We start from the raw sequence: 16,744 nt of genomic DNA, 5'->3' as shown, positions 1-16,744 counted from the left end.
ATATAAAATGTTTGTATCTGACGTTGGTGTAAAGTTTTATTAATAAAATATTTATTAATTGATTGTTTCATTCTTATTTACAAATGAGTTAAGACAAATTATATTCGTAGTTTTCTGGGGTATTTTATATGATCATAAAATATTGATTAATTTAATTAATTGAACTATAATTTGTTAAAGTTATTAAAAAATCCAGGAAGTTTCTATAATTCGGCTTATTTACATGAAATAAACAGATGTTGTTTTATTTTAACTATCAATACACTATCTATCTGTTTCTCTGCAAATTATTCATTACATTTCCACCTCCTCCAAGAAGTTTGCTCTGCGAGGTGTCACTAATACCTTCAGTATCAAATAGTCAAAGTTACTACCCTTTGGTCAAGTAGTTTGCCTCAACTTAGCTGAGATAGGATATCAGGACCCGCAAAATGATTTTTGGGTCAATCTGTTTCATCTTTTACAAGCATGGTTGCTCAACATTTTTGATTTTAATAAGACTTTGATAACATGGTAACTGTAGTGATGTAATTATACAAGTGCTAAAATAATGATTTCCCTAATTTCTTTGGCGTCCATTTCTGTTTGATTATAACTATTCTATTATTTACAAGGAACACTATAAAGCCACAAAATAAGAAAACAATGGATGATTAATGGTTTACCGAACAAATGTTATTGATATTATACAGTACAAAACTATAAACAAAATTTAGGTGGTTATAGGCGAAGAAATCTATCTCCTCAACTTGAACTTACCTTAAAAAAGGAGGCAACAGCTGAGGTATTCCAAAAGGTCAATCAGCTGCAACATATACATTAACAAAAAAAGTAGTGGGGGAACTTCACCCTCAAACCACCTAAATTTCGTGAACAGACTATATAAGTCAGTGACAAAACAAGATTAGTTATAGTGATCTGTTTTTCTATTGGCTATTGCCTCAGGGGAAAAGATACTGATATTACTGAAACTAAGTTGCTCTGTTCCTTACAATTCTGTAAGATTTAGGTAAAGAGTGTAATGCTTGTCTTTTCATCGCCATATTTTACACTTAGGTAGGTAACTAATAATATTAGATTAATCACTGAATACCACAGGTCAGTCAATACTTAAGTATAAATCTTTATGCTTTATTTACACAGTTGAATATATAAATATTAAGTAAACATATTATAATTAATTTTACAACTAGGGTAGTTAGGAAGGCTCCTACTGGTAAATTTTAATTCAACATAACATAACTGAAGTACCAAAAGTAAGATAATTTAATTTAATTTCAAAATAAAGAGCTTGAAAACTTCAAATATAACTCAATTTCATCTGATTTAATATGGGACCTAGGCTTTTAGAACTATTTGTGCATTAAGCCTGCTATCCTCACAAAAAATTAATTTTTCACTTAACTAGGCCTACTTTGAATTCAGCTGTTTTCGATATTTTGTTCATCCTACGAAACATTACATTTACATATAGACCCTAGCAGTCTATTTTATTTACAGTGAAAAGTAACATTTTTTGCATTGGACAATTTTCCTCCTTTAACAACTTAACCTTCGGTATGGTTTTTATCGTTTCACCAACTGAATTGGATGTGTCTACACCATTGTTGTTTGAAAGAAAAGCAGAGGAAGTGATTCACAAACCACTTCCTAAATTATTTTTAACTCTGTAATGTTGTGAAAATGATCGTATGTGCAAGACTTATTGAGCACTTCAAACTGCAAAGTCCTGGTGGTCCCTTAACCACCAAAAATATTTATTTTATAAAAATATCAAACTATATAGCTTACTGCAAAGCTAGTAAGTAGTCCCTTACCAATACAATATCAATTACTTTTCCAATAATTCAGTTTATAGTATAATAAGCTGCGGAGTACTAAGTATTTAAATAAAATTTATTTACAATATAATCATCTTGGCTTTTACTTCCACTAACTTATTATTTAATAGTGATCAATGAAGTAAATTGTCTACAGAAGATGATTTTTCACTGAATCGTTAGACTCGGCACTGACTGACGGTCCGGTAGTTTACAGAGGGGGAGCTTGTGGAGGCTGCCTGGAGTTGCATTGTTGGAATATTCTGTAGTAAGCGTAGTTCTTGATCGGCACAGAGCATTGGTTGCCCCCGAGGTAATGGATTCTTGCGTAGTCGTCACACGATATTTGGCCATCACCGTTGCAGTCCTGTTGCGGAGAAAAATTACGTTATAAAGGAATCCTAAATATACTGAGAAAATACAATAGACTTCCAGCTATCCTCGATTATGTCGGGCTTTAAATCAATTGATTTGTCTTGGCTTAACCCCCAGCAGTAAATGCGATGAAAATTCAACATGTTTACATATTTTGAAATAATAAATAATATTTTATATCTTGGAAGATTCTTGCTGTATAGGTAATTTTTAATTTTTCAACTAATTACATACTGTACTATAAATTAATTTCTTACCCGTGCAAAACGAGTCATATAGTTGAAGATGGTGCTTGTTGCACAGTTGGGGTCCATTGTACAAGACTCGTATGCTGAAATCATAGTTATAACTTAATAACTGTATTTCTGATCTGTGTTATTTGTTCTTTGATATAGCTATTTTTATTGGGTTAACCTAACCTTCCTTGGAGAAAAGAGCAGTACACTATTAAAGTTACAAGGTCAACAAGATGTTGCCAAAGTACGATCTAGTAAGACTGCTGGCTGAGTAGCTGAGTGGTCGCTTAGCAATCAAAAGGTTGCCGGATATATCCTGAGAAAAGTTAGTAGCTTTTTGATGGTTTGAAACTAAACCCAGCTGTTCCTCATCATTTAGTTGAGGGTTTAAGGTGCTGAGGTGGTTTGAGCATGCATAAAAGTGTACCGAAATTTGACTTTTGATTGTGGTTATACCCACCTAGTAGATGAAGAAAATCAATGTTGTCGCATACCTAGGTGGTTAATAACATAAGGGGAGGGGGTGAAGTTGGGGGGGGCTGCCGCGCACAAAATAGCTTATATGTGTAGTAGTTTGACGGAAAACAACGAGATATTAGTGAAAATTACATTTTTTGAATTTAACGATAAGTTTAACCAGAAATTAATAAACCTAATACAGTACAGTACAAGGCGAAGGCGTAACACGCGTCGCGGTGATTGCTCTAGCTAGGCACCGCACACAAAATCAAAATTACTTGTATCTCGATAACCAAGAGTCATATGAATACGTTAGACATGTCAAACTGTGCAGAAAAATGTGTTCTACAAAAATGATTAAATAGTTATACATTTTACATGATTAAGGTATACATTTTTGTTATTACCATTCTTGGACTGCCATGTGGCGCCAGGTAGGACTGGGGCGCCGGCGTCGAGCCAGTACTGACGGCCGATTAGGAAGGGGCCGCATAGACCAGCAAAGCAGCCTATGGTCAGGTTACATGCAGACGAGGCATCGCAGATACAAGCCACACAGTCTTCTGTGAAGTCTGGCAGGAACACGTTACGAGCATCTGAAACCAAATCAAGAATTATTTAACATACTGCAAGTGAAAACAGCCGTTTTCAATATTTTAGTTTAGCAGTAGCATTAAAGCTATTAGGCAGTAGGTAGAGAAGGCATATTCAATACATGTGTACAGCGCTACGTGTAGTTTTTAGATTTTATTTACCACGAAGGCAAAATGAATCTACTGGAGTCAATGACATCATTTGTAAATTAATGTTTCTGTCTTTAAAAAATTTTACTGCTGGATTAGCCGTAGAAATTGGTCCTGATAAAAATATATGATCGTATACTGTATTGTTCCTATTATAAAAACATAAAAATTTTTACTACACTAAATTATCAACATTTTACTTTTATCTAATCAAAATTTAGACAAAGTTATGTGTAAAATCTTTTATAGGTCTCTACTTCAATGCTAAATTAACGCTACAGTACTTTACAATTGATTAATCTTTTAAAAGCCTTTAAATTTTTAATCTTCCCACCTAAAACTAGAAAATAAAAAGAAAGAACAAAAGCTAATAACACTGTTGTTTATGAAGTGCTGATTATACTAGCCAGTAAGGAATTATACACAGGACTGTCTCATTGTAAAACCCAAGATTACTTATGCAAAGTATACACTATGCAACCAATATTGACTACACAATGTATGTAATTATATGCTCAGTAGCATTGCATGATGTAACCAACCTTCCTATTTTTAGTTCTCAGTGTATTTACTTTTGTTGACTTGTTCATAAGCCATTCCAATATCAATTTTATCAATTTATTGAGATGAATCAGAACTTGTAGCTGCTATTTTGTGCATGTTACCACATAAGCTCTGTGATGTTACCTAGTCCTATCAGGTAGGAGCATAAATAACTTATCCCTTTCGCCATTACTTCAGAAATTAATTAATCTACAATTCTTGCAAGATCCACTAGCATTGTTTCTTAGCTGTCATTCATTTCTTTTCATTTGTCTTAGGAAAAGAATGATGTATTTCTAATGACATTTCTGTCCTTGACACCTGCTGTGATGCCTTCTTCAGAATGATATTGTCTTGTAACAATGAATTTAATGACTCCCGACAGTCTCAAACAATACGACCCCCGGGACTTTCGGGCTTGCTTTCGCTCCTAGGAATCATAGCGCTGTTGGTGTATGATGTCATGTCACATTGAGATTGAATTACGAAAGGTTATAACATTCCAGTGTATGGTGCTCCAATTACCTACCATTCTACCAATCCTACCTATGGTTCAACCATAGATTAAACATACTCACAATGTAGGAGTACTACTTGAGTACCTATGTTTAATCTATGGTTCAACCCTGAGAATGGTTTATGGCACTTTTGAACTGTATTCAGCTGTCATTGGGCGTTAACATAGTTGTCCTAGCTCTATAAACTGGTCGTGAGTAACTAAAAATCCCCCATTTAATTGGCTTTTGTACTGGAAGTGGACATCCCATCTAGACCAACTGTAGCTATGGTTTTATTTTACAAGACATCATGAAATAGAGAGTCTAAAATTCCATTTTGTATCTCTGTTTTGGTTTGTCATAGTTTGTGACATAAAAGATAATATAGTATAACTTACAACAAGTTCTTTCAATTTGACTTGGTTAAACATTCAGAACAATCAAAACAATCTACAGAAATCAGTAATTTTCATCAGCCCACCTTGTCAATTCAATTGTGCACATGTTGATTCTAAAACCAGCTGCAACATGGGTGAGACTAGTTACATTCATAGTCAAAGATTCTAAACCCTTCACAGCCACTTAGATGTCTTGTTTCGTCAAGTTTGAAGAGGCGATCACAACAATGAGTTTTGTTTGTTGCATCACTGACAGTGATCTTCGGTGTTGCATCACTGTTCTGCCCACTACTTCCGCCGACGTCTGACCCAGTCTTGTTTAGTTGGTACACCTGTATCCGTTAAAACCATGACGCACCGTTGCCATAGAAACCTTCAATATCCAAAAGCCAATGATAAAACACACATATTCGTGGATCAGCTGGGGCCTGTTTCATAATAAACTACAAACTAATATTATTAGTAAATCAGCTGATTGGCGATTGTCCAATGCAGATCTAAATGGAAACTACAAGTTACAGCTTGTAACTTGTAGTTTATTATGAAACTGAGCCCTGAAAACAGTTTAAGGTATATTTATGACTGTTAAGGGTGATTAATGTTGGCTATGATATTGAATCCTTGTTTTACAAACTTTAAAACTGTTAGAACGATTTCGTAAGCTGTCATCTAATATTTTTAACAAAAGGAGTCAAGCACACACTAAATACGGTAATTAAAAGAATAATACCCCCGCCGCAGCAAACCTGCAGACTAAGCGAATTTCCATTTGCCTGATTGGATTTACACTAAAATGTCTCCTTAAAAATATCACATTTATCCCTATTTAAATAGAATCAGTTTAACACATACTTAGGTTTGCTGCAACAGGGAGGGTAAAAGTGTTTTTTTATGTAAAATGTTAATTGTTATTAAGAAATAAAAACATGTTCCAAATTTGGGTAAAATATGTTAATAAACAAGCAAACTACAACAGTTTACTTATTCTCCATAAGAATAACATGGGAATTTTAAATTTGCAATTTTTTGGAATTTTCTCCGTAACCATTAGGCGCATTATAACGCTTCAATATACTAAATTATTTTTTTTTGTAAGCTCTACAAAATAGTTTAGAAAGAAATTGCAAAATTTGATGTTTTTTGGGTCAAAAATGGGAAAAACCCATTTTTACCCCATAAAACCCCCCATAAACCCCCGTTCCCATGGTCCGATCATGCTGGTTCGCGAACTCGTTCGAATAAACGTAGGTTTACACGTTTGTACCAAATTTAATCAAAATCGGATCATTTTTGCTCGAGTTATCGCGCTAACGGACACATACAATATATATATCTAACAAAAAACCACTAAGTGGTAACACTTCCCCCGCCAAGTCAGCAACCCAAAAAAGACAATAAATCACCACTTTTCCGCCAAGTAAAACAATGTAATGTATGTAAGTTTGGCAACTTGGCGGCAGACTTTTGCTTGTTTTTTTTTCATTAAAGTTACGTTGGTGGATAATTTCACAAATCAACTTCTCTAATTAATTAGTCCAACTAAGTATAATAATTTCGAGGTAATCAGTAAATATAAAACCATCACTATTATGATTTTATGAAATGTGACACAAATAAGGTAAAATTTTGTAAAATAAGCTCTCATCTAGCAATGTACTATTGGGAGAGATACTTGCTCAATGAAACTAATTTTATGGTATTTTTTAAAGTGATCAAGCAAAAGTCTGCCGCCAAGTGGCCAAACTTACATACATTACATTGTTTTACTTGGCGGAAAAGTGGTGATTTATTGTCTTTTTTGGGTTGCTGACTTGGCGGGGGAAGTGTTACCACTTAGTGGTTTTTTGTTAGATTGTATTTATTTTTGTAGAAAATTAACAGTTAAAATAAAAATCCTCTTTTCTCTTATATAGACCAGGGCACAACTACACATAAAATGCATTGGTGTTACATAAGTGTTCCGATAATTAAACCCGTATATCTAAAGACTAGTGTAAATTGAGCCCTTATTAGAGAAGTAAAAATGTAATCAAACAGATTAGGTTTGTTAGAAATAGCATAAGGCAAAACAAATATTGAAAAACTCATTTTTATCCTAAATTTACATGTCACTTTTTACATTCACTTTTTTGCTTGTTTAACATACGTAGACGAATTTTCCCGATTGTTTTATTTGTTTTAGTGTATCAAAACATAAAACTAACCTTATTTAGTTAAATAAATTTTGGCAATATTATGAAGAAACAATGTTAAAACTAACCTTAGTACTAGTACTAAGTTTCAAGTTCCTAGGTTTCATATGTTTTGATAAGTAGTATTAAACTGTTAAAAATGACGAGCTGCTGTACCAGTGTACCATCGGTACACTGCATTTTTCAATGGAAAGTATCGGGGAATATCACTGCTCTAAGTAATTTTATATAGTAAGTAGCTCAAATCATTCGGTATACCTGAAAAAAATACTTAATAAAAGTTTTAAAATAATTTTTCAGCTGATCCTATGAATTTCTCTAACATTTTAAATTAATTGAGATTCAATCGCAGCTGATCCTTCTTTTGTTTTGATTTTAATCCCATGTTATTTAAATGGGCCAAAATCGTACTTTGAGGGCTTGCCAAGGGTTTATGGGTCAACGCACCGACTTGTGACCTCAAAAGGCACATCTACACGCTAAGGGCTTTCAAACAACATAAAAAACATTAAAATTGAGCCAGTGGTTTGGGCTGTAGGTCCGTCAACATTTAAGGAGAAGAAGGAGAACACGGAAAATTTGTGAATTTTCAAACTAGTTTTTCTTGGCTCAAACACAACCTTTTTTTAAATTCTTTTTTTTATTTTGCCAAGAATGATTGCCCCTATCCAGTGGATGAACAATTATTTTAATAGCTTTTGTTTCTTCAGAGCTATAGACGAGTAAAAAAGCCACTTTGTCACGTCATGTATATATACACTGCAGCAGCTGTGTACCGCTGGGGGACTTGGCGGGGCGGAACGCTGCCGCGTTCCTTAATAAATATATATATAAATATATATATATATATATATGAATTTGAACGGATGGTGTTTTTGGCCTCTAGGGACCTCAAAACGAAAAAAAAATCTGTCCCGGGTCCAGGTCTTACCATGAGTACTACGGTAATAGCTTATTCCCTATATGGGAAATTCGCTAAAATCGAAATCAACCCATCTTAACTGCCTATTAAGCTATACACGCATAACCATCGTAATTATTACAACTTATATCCAACCTTCCAAGTTTAGCTATCAGCACGTAACACAAAAGCAAGCAATGCACACAACTACAGCACTACAGCAAGCGAATGTTATTCTAACTTAAATATTAGGAAACATTTTGTCGTCTAGCGTACAAAAGTGAAGACTTCAAACAAAATTAAAGACTTCCGATTATACAATAGGCTTACTAGTAGGATCCAAAATCAAAGCTGGTAGTTGGACGTTGATTAATCCAAAGATGAATCGATGGCGATAAATGAATTGAATCACTTTGTTACCAATCAGTAACCAAACTGATAACTAGAAGCCTTTTTCCAATATGACGACCTTCTATTATAAATAAAACCACTTTAATATGTCTTCCACCGTCTTTTATGGATCTAAAAATAATTGTAAGCTTGGCACACGCGTATCCTCAACATATATCTCCTGCTTATCACCTGGGTTCATCTCTGATACGTGTGCGCGATCTCGTTCGCTCGTTTTATAGGCAGCAAGGACCTCGTAAAAAGTAAAATATGCTGTACCGTATCGGGGTGAGCCTATTGCTATCGTTGGACGTTATTGACAAAAAGTTTAAATAGCTTTTGTAACGCTTCTCTGCTTTGATTATGGGTTTTCTTTACCTCGTAATAGAGTATGTATGGTAAATCGTTTAATAACAATATTTCAATCTTGCGTGATAGTAGGTTATAACTAAAATTACTTATTATGCATGATAACCTTTTTTCCTATGTGTATGTGGTGTATAAAACATGTTCAGCACAGCAGCTTTATTTAATTTTCAAACTGTTTGATTAACAATGGAATTTTTCCACTACTGATTTGAATTCATTTAGAATACAATCGCTGTTTACTAAAGATAATAGCACAAACTCAGTATTCATCGTAATGGGTTTACGTAAAGAAATCCAACAGGTTTTAAACCAGTTAAATCTGGAGTTTAAACACTTACAAGACGTGAAGAGTAAGTAGTGTAGAAAGATTCCATAATATTCTATTACCGGTAACTGCCACAAAATAACTTCGCAACTTCAATTAAGCTAAGAGATACTGATATAGTTCATTTCACATTCCTAAAATCATACAACCCGGTGCGAAGAACAATGACAAAACCTTCTACAGAATTCCCACTCTTCTTTTACCTGCAGATTCCTATCGTAGGCCGTATTGATGGTAGATGTGCATTCCACTCAAGAAAACAAACATCATAAATTGAATTGGCCTTGGGATTGCCCACATACGGATACAAACCCATTGTCGCGGGTGGACCAATTGTAGATTGGCTCATACTCTGGGCATGCAGCCTTGACCGTCGGTGCCGACACCAGTTCAAATTTACGGGAATTATAGTAAATATGGCTTGTGCTAATAGAATGATTATTGTAAATACTCAGACAAATACGATAATTCCCGTACATCCGAACTAAGTGGTCCATGCACTCAGCGGTCAAGGTCTGCTGATAATTATTGATCTTACGATCTTTAGTTACTTACTTATATTATTTGCCGTATATTTTTAAAAGGTCTAAAATGTATAATACACGATAATTAACGTATTTTTCAAACCCCATACGATTGTGTCATTTTATATTGTGCCAGTGATTGAAACAAACTTTGTGTAAACCCTAAAGAAATAAATACAGGGGGAGTGTAGAATTGAGCAAGACGTATTTTTTCTTTGTTGCTACGACAATGCTACTACCAACACCATATGATTTTCAGGTAAAACTATGATTATAAGCCTAATGTTCAATGTTCAGTTTTAGTCATTCAAAAATCTTATAGGCTTTATATCCACATTCAAAATTTATACTGGGCGCAAGAATAATGTTGACAACCTCCTCTGGTGAAATTTATTATGGGTCGTTATAATAACAAATTTGAGGGAAATGATACATTTGACGGTCAGAAAATTCCGTCTAGTTTGAAGTGACTGCGAATATTTCTTCCTGAGTACACCATAAAGTCCAAAAAATGCATGACGTCGTCAACTTCGAGGAATTACAAAACAGCTTATTAGTCAGCTATCTGTTCTTCGCCAACCATCCCAGTCCAGTTGAACCATGGCAGAGAGTGGGTTCTGAAGAATCAAAGACATCCTGGAGATAGTTTTTGGTTCCGCGAGGATACATAAGACGTAAATCCCAACAAGTCACTAGTTATTGCGTCGAGGGCAACCCCAATTCCGCAACAAGAGAAGATTTTGAAGTCCGTCCTCTTTGTTCTCAGCGAGAAATGAATACGGGATAGCATTATAATTAAAATAAAACTGAATATGTCGTTTCAAACACTCTTCATTGCAATTGTCTAAAAGTGGAGTGAACGTTTGTTTGCAAGGTTAGCACAAAATTAACCCGTGTTTGAGAAAGAACTAGCCTATATCATGTAACACCATCACAGCTGTTGTATACCTAAAGTTCCGGTAATTTTTTTTCGGCAAAACAATGCGGTAAAGTATACATATTTGCAAACATTTTTTTGACACTTTTCAGAGTAAAAATTTGTCAAGATTACTTTGAATAACAAGAAACGAAATAAAGTTAGCATAAGATATACGTACGCACAATAGTTTGTATGTGCTGGTCCTGTCCTGGACGATCCTGTAACTGTTTAGATGTGAAGAAATTAGATGTAGGCCTACATTGTCCTTATTCAATCTCTCTCAGTGTTCAGTTCACTTTCAGATATCAAATTGATATAACCAACAAGCAAAGCGTCCGTCGGTTTATCTGTTCCGAATTTAAGTGTGGCCAGCCTTGTGTTTTGATGTCGTTTAAAATGTTAGAATGTTTGTTTCGAGTCGATATGTGTGTATTGACGAAGACTTTTTTTTATATAAACTCTCTCAGATTTGATAATTTGATAGTGGATAAATTGAGCTGAAACTAGTAATCCACTAGATAATCTACAAGACTGAAGACGAACATTCGTGCGTTAAACTTTATATATTCAAATGATTTCTTTTCGTATTATCGTATGCATACTCAAATACAGAACATGTTAGAGTTCTTTTGGTACACGACATTTTGTATGACACCATAGTATATTGTTTCTTTGCGTTGACGAGTAGACTTAATATTAGGTAGTACAGTAATATACCTTTTAAAACAATAGCCTAACAGCTGAGGTTTACCAAAACGTTGGTCAGCTGCAACATACATTAGGTAAAAATAAAAATTAAAAAAAAAAACTGGTGTAAAAGATTTTTCCTCAAACCACATAAACAGATATATAACACGAGTCATTATAACACAAATAATGTAGATAAATTTAGAACATAAACTAATCACCTCCTAAGCTAATCAGCAAGAACTAGACCCATATAAATGGCGGTATGTTGAAATGTTTCACGAAGGCGTGTATCATATGCCCCATAAGATGTCAGTGTATGTCATTGCACATGTCATGCGTGTGTTGTCATAGTCGTGGCTTCCGTAATGTCAGGGTCCCTGGTGTGTTTTATTAGTGTTTGTCATCAAAGTTCATACAAGTCCGTAATTGGATCATAGGGCAGTGGTGGTACCCACCTTTGGCTGTGGTGTTATTGTCACAATTTGACCATGAATAAAATGTCAAGCGCAATAGAAATAAATAGCGATAAGATATAATTTGTAACTACAAGTGCTAAAATATCTCCGCACGAATAAACGCGTTTTTACTGGTGTTGATGTTTTTTTTTCAACGCATTGGCTGCATATTGTTTAAATTAGCGAATCACGTATAATATAGTACATAGAATACAATAGATTTCATTTCCTTTCCGCTTAGTAATAAATAATCTGAATATTAACTTATTTATGTATGTTTGCCGTGATTTCCTCGTTTTAGTATTATCATAGTAACACTGGATACAGTTTTACAGTATTTTTGTTTTTGTCAACCATAGAACGTACGCGAGGTATTTTGTTATTTCACTGTTTACATGAGTATTGCCAAAAGTTGATTTGACTTGAGTGGTTTGACATGCATGATTCCTGAGTCAGCTGGTTCAGAAACGCATCGTCAGCGAAAAGACCGACAATAAAACTTCCTTAGTTATTATTCAGACTAAACATTTTTACCTTTATGTGATCGAATTTTTGTCATCTTGTTCAAGCTCCATTCATGTAAATTTAACTTTGATTAATCACCAGATTTTAAGTGATTGAGGATCAGACGGATTTTTAGTTGCTTACAAAAGTTATACTTAATAGATTTTAGTTTAAAAAAGGGTGCAACGGTAGGTGTGTAGTTATTAATCATTAAAAGAAAATGACATTTCATTTCACAAAAATAATCGAACCTAAGTAAAATGAGAAAAGAACATTACCGGTACTACTAACCATTACTAAACCAACTCTTTCACCTTTCTGTATAATTTGAAATCATTTAATCTTTATTGTCATGCAACTACTTCACATAGCACTAACAACTCCCAGACAATGTGGCCGGTAAAATCAAAACAAATCTTTAGACCGGTAAAAATCAAATATGTTACATTTCAATCGTGCAGCTAATTCGACAAAAATTGACTCTAGTTGATTGAGTACTCTAAACACTAGGCTATTGTATTTCCCCAGAAAAAAATCTTTTGCCGGTTTCCTTATAATGTCAACATCGGTCACATGCTGAAGATTAGGGTAAGGAGTTTAAATGTAAAAAAATAAGGTTTTTAAAAGTTGTGTTATGTTGAGGAATTTCCAAGCATTAGTGGGTACGGAAATCACATATCTGTGTTTATTTTGAACGTTGCAATTAATTTACACCAATCAAGTAATCATATTCTTTCGTTAAAATCACGAACGTTTTACTTTTTGTAAAAAACTAAATTAAAAAATTAATTACAGTACGGTAACAAATATTGTATTTGACCTTGATACGAATATATTGCGTTTTCTCATGTCCTGGAAGTCCTACACGTGCATTTCATCACGGAGGAAAACCAAACGTTGACGTTGACATACATTTCGTAAAACGCTACATTTTCATGAAACTTGACTCTTACAAATTCTTTTTTATACATGAGACATAGCATTGGGAGAGTGTATTATCAGAATAGTTTGGTGTGGCAAAGGGATTAAAAAAAAAATATTTGCCATAAAAAAGTACTTAATGTACATTAAATGAAATCATCAAACTATCGCGGTTTTATTAAATAGCATGCCCGCTTTTACAACCAACTTTAACTGTATTTGTATGGACATTGTAAATTTATTGTAATTTGTGTAACGGCACAATGTACAGGTAATATGTTTCGTCCAATATAATTATTTAACTAATATATAGTTTTGTTGTAAATAGAAAAAAAATTAATAAAAACAAGTACGAGGACGGTGGTATACGGTGTGTTTTTATTTAAGGTATTAAATAAAAACACACCGTTGCTGGATTTAAAATCACAATTAATTAATAGTACTGTATTTACTTTTTTATACGCAAGTTTATGAGATATGATAGCTGTTTTACAGCGTGTATAAGGGTAATTTTTAATGGACATAGTTGTTTTTTAACAAGATAAAAGCACTTAACCGATTCTAACGTTCAAAAAGAATTCTGGAAGTATTAAATATTGTTAAAACAAAGAAATAAATAATTCAATTGCAATTTGCATGAAACTGCCGTGTAATTGTTGAAATGCTTTACTACAACTCTACAATGTTCAGCAACATCAAACCTTGATCGTTTCCAAACAGTTTGTTGGTCAAAACAAGCTGCGAAGAGATATGTAATCGCTGGATTCCTAAGAAATCAACTTTTTAAACGATTAAATGGCCTACTTTGATATTAAAGCTACAAAGTTTCAACTGACCAGGAAGATCCGATTACAATAATTTCCGTTCTTCTGATATTAGTTTTATGTGATATACTGAACAATGTCAAGAAACTATTTAGAGTGGCTTAATACATTGCACTGTATTTATAAGTGGTCATTATAATTTGTTTGTTTATTTCTTGAAATGATTTATTGAATAAAATTGCATTCATTCGTAGATCCTAAACAAATTAATAGCTATACATAAAACTAATTTAAATTCTTAGTAAAGTCAATTGTTTACTAAATATTGTTTCTTGTAAAAGTATTAAATATAAATGTTTAGTTGATTTTTTGAAGGAAAATCCAAAAACAAAAATTGATGCAAAATGTATTTTTAATACAAACTTTTCAAATCAATGAAGGATGAAAGAAACGCAAATTATGCTTTATTTTGGTCTTTCTCTACTTTTTCATTTAGCAATTGATGCAGTGAAATTGATATAAAGGATATGTGTGGACGATTCGTTTAATGATGTCAGGACACCAACGTTATAATTATGTGTACTGTGAATTTTATTGGATGTTTTTGTTTTATTTTAGGGTGTTTCTATTCATACCTACTGGAAATTGTGTATAGTATGAGTAATTGTATTGTGGTGATATTGATTATGGAAGAGGCAGGTATGCGATGTAATTGGAAGGTGATATCGTTGACTAGGCCTATACACTTTCTCAATTGATAATTACTCTTTCTACTGTAGGCTGCTATACAATTTGTCTTTATACGTGTAAGCTAGCTGTTCTGATTTATACACAGTTTTAACTGACTACTCCCGTACGTAGGACGGGCTAACACCTCGTATCTAATAATTTAATTTTAAATAATTAGCTCTTTACCTAAAAATCTACGTTTACGTTTAGAATAAATCAATGCATTTATAATAGTGTACGGTGCCGGTAACAACTTCAATAACGCCACTATGGTAATATTGTTTAATCGTGTCTTCCGCGGTCCATGGCCAATATGGGCCTTCAAATAGCGCTTCTTTGCGATTCATAAAATACCCCCGCAGCAGCAAACCTGCAGACTAAGCGAATTTCAACTTGTCTGATTACATTTTTACTAAAATATTTCAATAAATAAGACATATTATTCCCTATTTAAATAACATTAGATTTAACAAGTGCTTAGGTTTGCTGCTACGAGGAAGGTAAAAAGTGTTTTTTGACCATACATCAATAGTATCTAGGATGAAATAAATAAATTGGCCAAATTGTATCAATATATACCCATAAACAAGTAAACTACAACAATTTTCATTTTCTCCATATGAATAACATGGGAATTTTTAATTACACTATTTTTGAATTTTCTCCGTCACCGTTAGGCATACAACAGCGCTTCAATATACTAAATTATTTCTTTTTTTAAGCTCTACAAAACTTTTAGAAATAAATCGCAAATTTTTTTGTTTTTAGGTTGAAAAATAGGAAAAACCCATTTTTACCCCATAAAACCCCCCATAATCCCCCGTTCCCATGGTCCGATTATGCTGGATCGCGAACTCGTTCGAATAAACGTAGGTTTACACGTTTGTACCAAATTTCATCAAAATCGGATCATTTTTGCTCGAGTTATCGCGCTAACGGACACATATATATATATATATATATATATATGAATTTGAATGGATTGTGTTTTTGGCCTCTAGAGACCTCAAAATGAAAAATTAGATCGGTCTCGGGTCCAGGTCTTACCATGAGTACTACGGTAATAGCTTATTCCCTATATGGGAAATTCGCTAAAAAATTAGCATTAAGTTAAAAGTTAGTCTATATTTTTAGATCATTATTAAGTTACGTTTCCAGTATTCATTTTACAACATTAACACACAAATTGTATTGGAGATGAAATAAACTTGTTGAATTAGTAATGGAACAATGCCTATTAGAATCGCAGTATTTTTTGTTATAATCGTATTGGAAATATGTGATTCTTACATTTATAACATTCTTTTATTTCTAAAATTCAAGTTCAGGCTTCAAAATTCTGCATTCATGCAATAAAAAGTTCCCAATTGTCACACAGGGCACGCACGGAAATAGATACATTTTAATTACATGAAGTGCACAGTAACACTATAGTAACTTGTATTCCATTCCATCGATTATTATTGACAATTAATTAAATTTTACAAATTAAATTAATTACGTCCTCTAACAAATTTGAATTGAATTACTGCAGTATCAAATTAATAAGTTATTTTGTTTATGGTTTAAATTGTCTTTTCACTGTTATTACTCAACATTGTTTACCTGGCTGTTCCAACAGTAGTGCTGACACACTAACAACGACACACACTAACACACAGATACAGCAGTGTGTTGACGCCATGGTGGTGGACGGAGTACTGAGCTGACTACACTAGTGTGCGTATATCACACCTACTACCACCACCACTGTACCGGCGTTGTAGATATCCCATCTCCTTTGGAATACCCATAGGTGCCGATCCAAGAGTGACTAGTCTTTCCCCATATCAACCACAAGTGGAGCAAGACGATGAAACATAAGGATGCACAATTGAACTACCACTTCATAGATTGTACAATATGACTGTGTTTTTCTGACTGGATCTCAGTTCGACTGAGCTACTGTAAGTTAAATTTTTTTCTTACTCATGCAAATCTGAAGAGAATA

At 33.6% G+C, this 16,744-nt stretch overlaps 1 protein-coding gene across 1 annotated transcript; it reads right to left on the bottom strand.

Moving 5' to 3' along the window:
• Window positions 1-1,882: 1,882 nt before the first annotated feature.
• Window positions 1,883-16,482, bottom strand: LOC128989810 (invertebrate-type lysozyme 3-like). The gene is made up of 4 exons (XM_054411866.1): window positions 16,360-16,482; window positions 3,298-3,486; window positions 2,453-2,526; window positions 1,883-2,187 (listed from the first exon to the last, which is right to left on the bottom strand). The coding sequence occupies exons 1-4, from the start codon at window positions 16,436-16,438 to the stop codon at window positions 2,032-2,034; spliced, it is 498 nt and encodes a 165-aa protein (XP_054267841.1). The 5' UTR covers window positions 16,439-16,482; the 3' UTR covers window positions 1,883-2,031.
• Between the last annotated feature and the right edge of the window lie 262 nt (window positions 16,483-16,744).

This window comes from Macrosteles quadrilineatus, unplaced genomic scaffold, assembly GCF_028750875.1.
Source record: "Macrosteles quadrilineatus isolate MER2022 unplaced genomic scaffold, UCM_ALF_1.0 Scaffold_3__2_contigs__length_128488019, whole genome shotgun sequence".
Lineage (NCBI taxonomy): Eukaryota > Metazoa > Arthropoda > Insecta > Hemiptera > Cicadellidae > Macrosteles > Macrosteles quadrilineatus.
The sequence above is the reverse complement of the archived record's forward strand: the minus strand, read 5'-3'. Positions and strand labels throughout refer to the sequence as shown.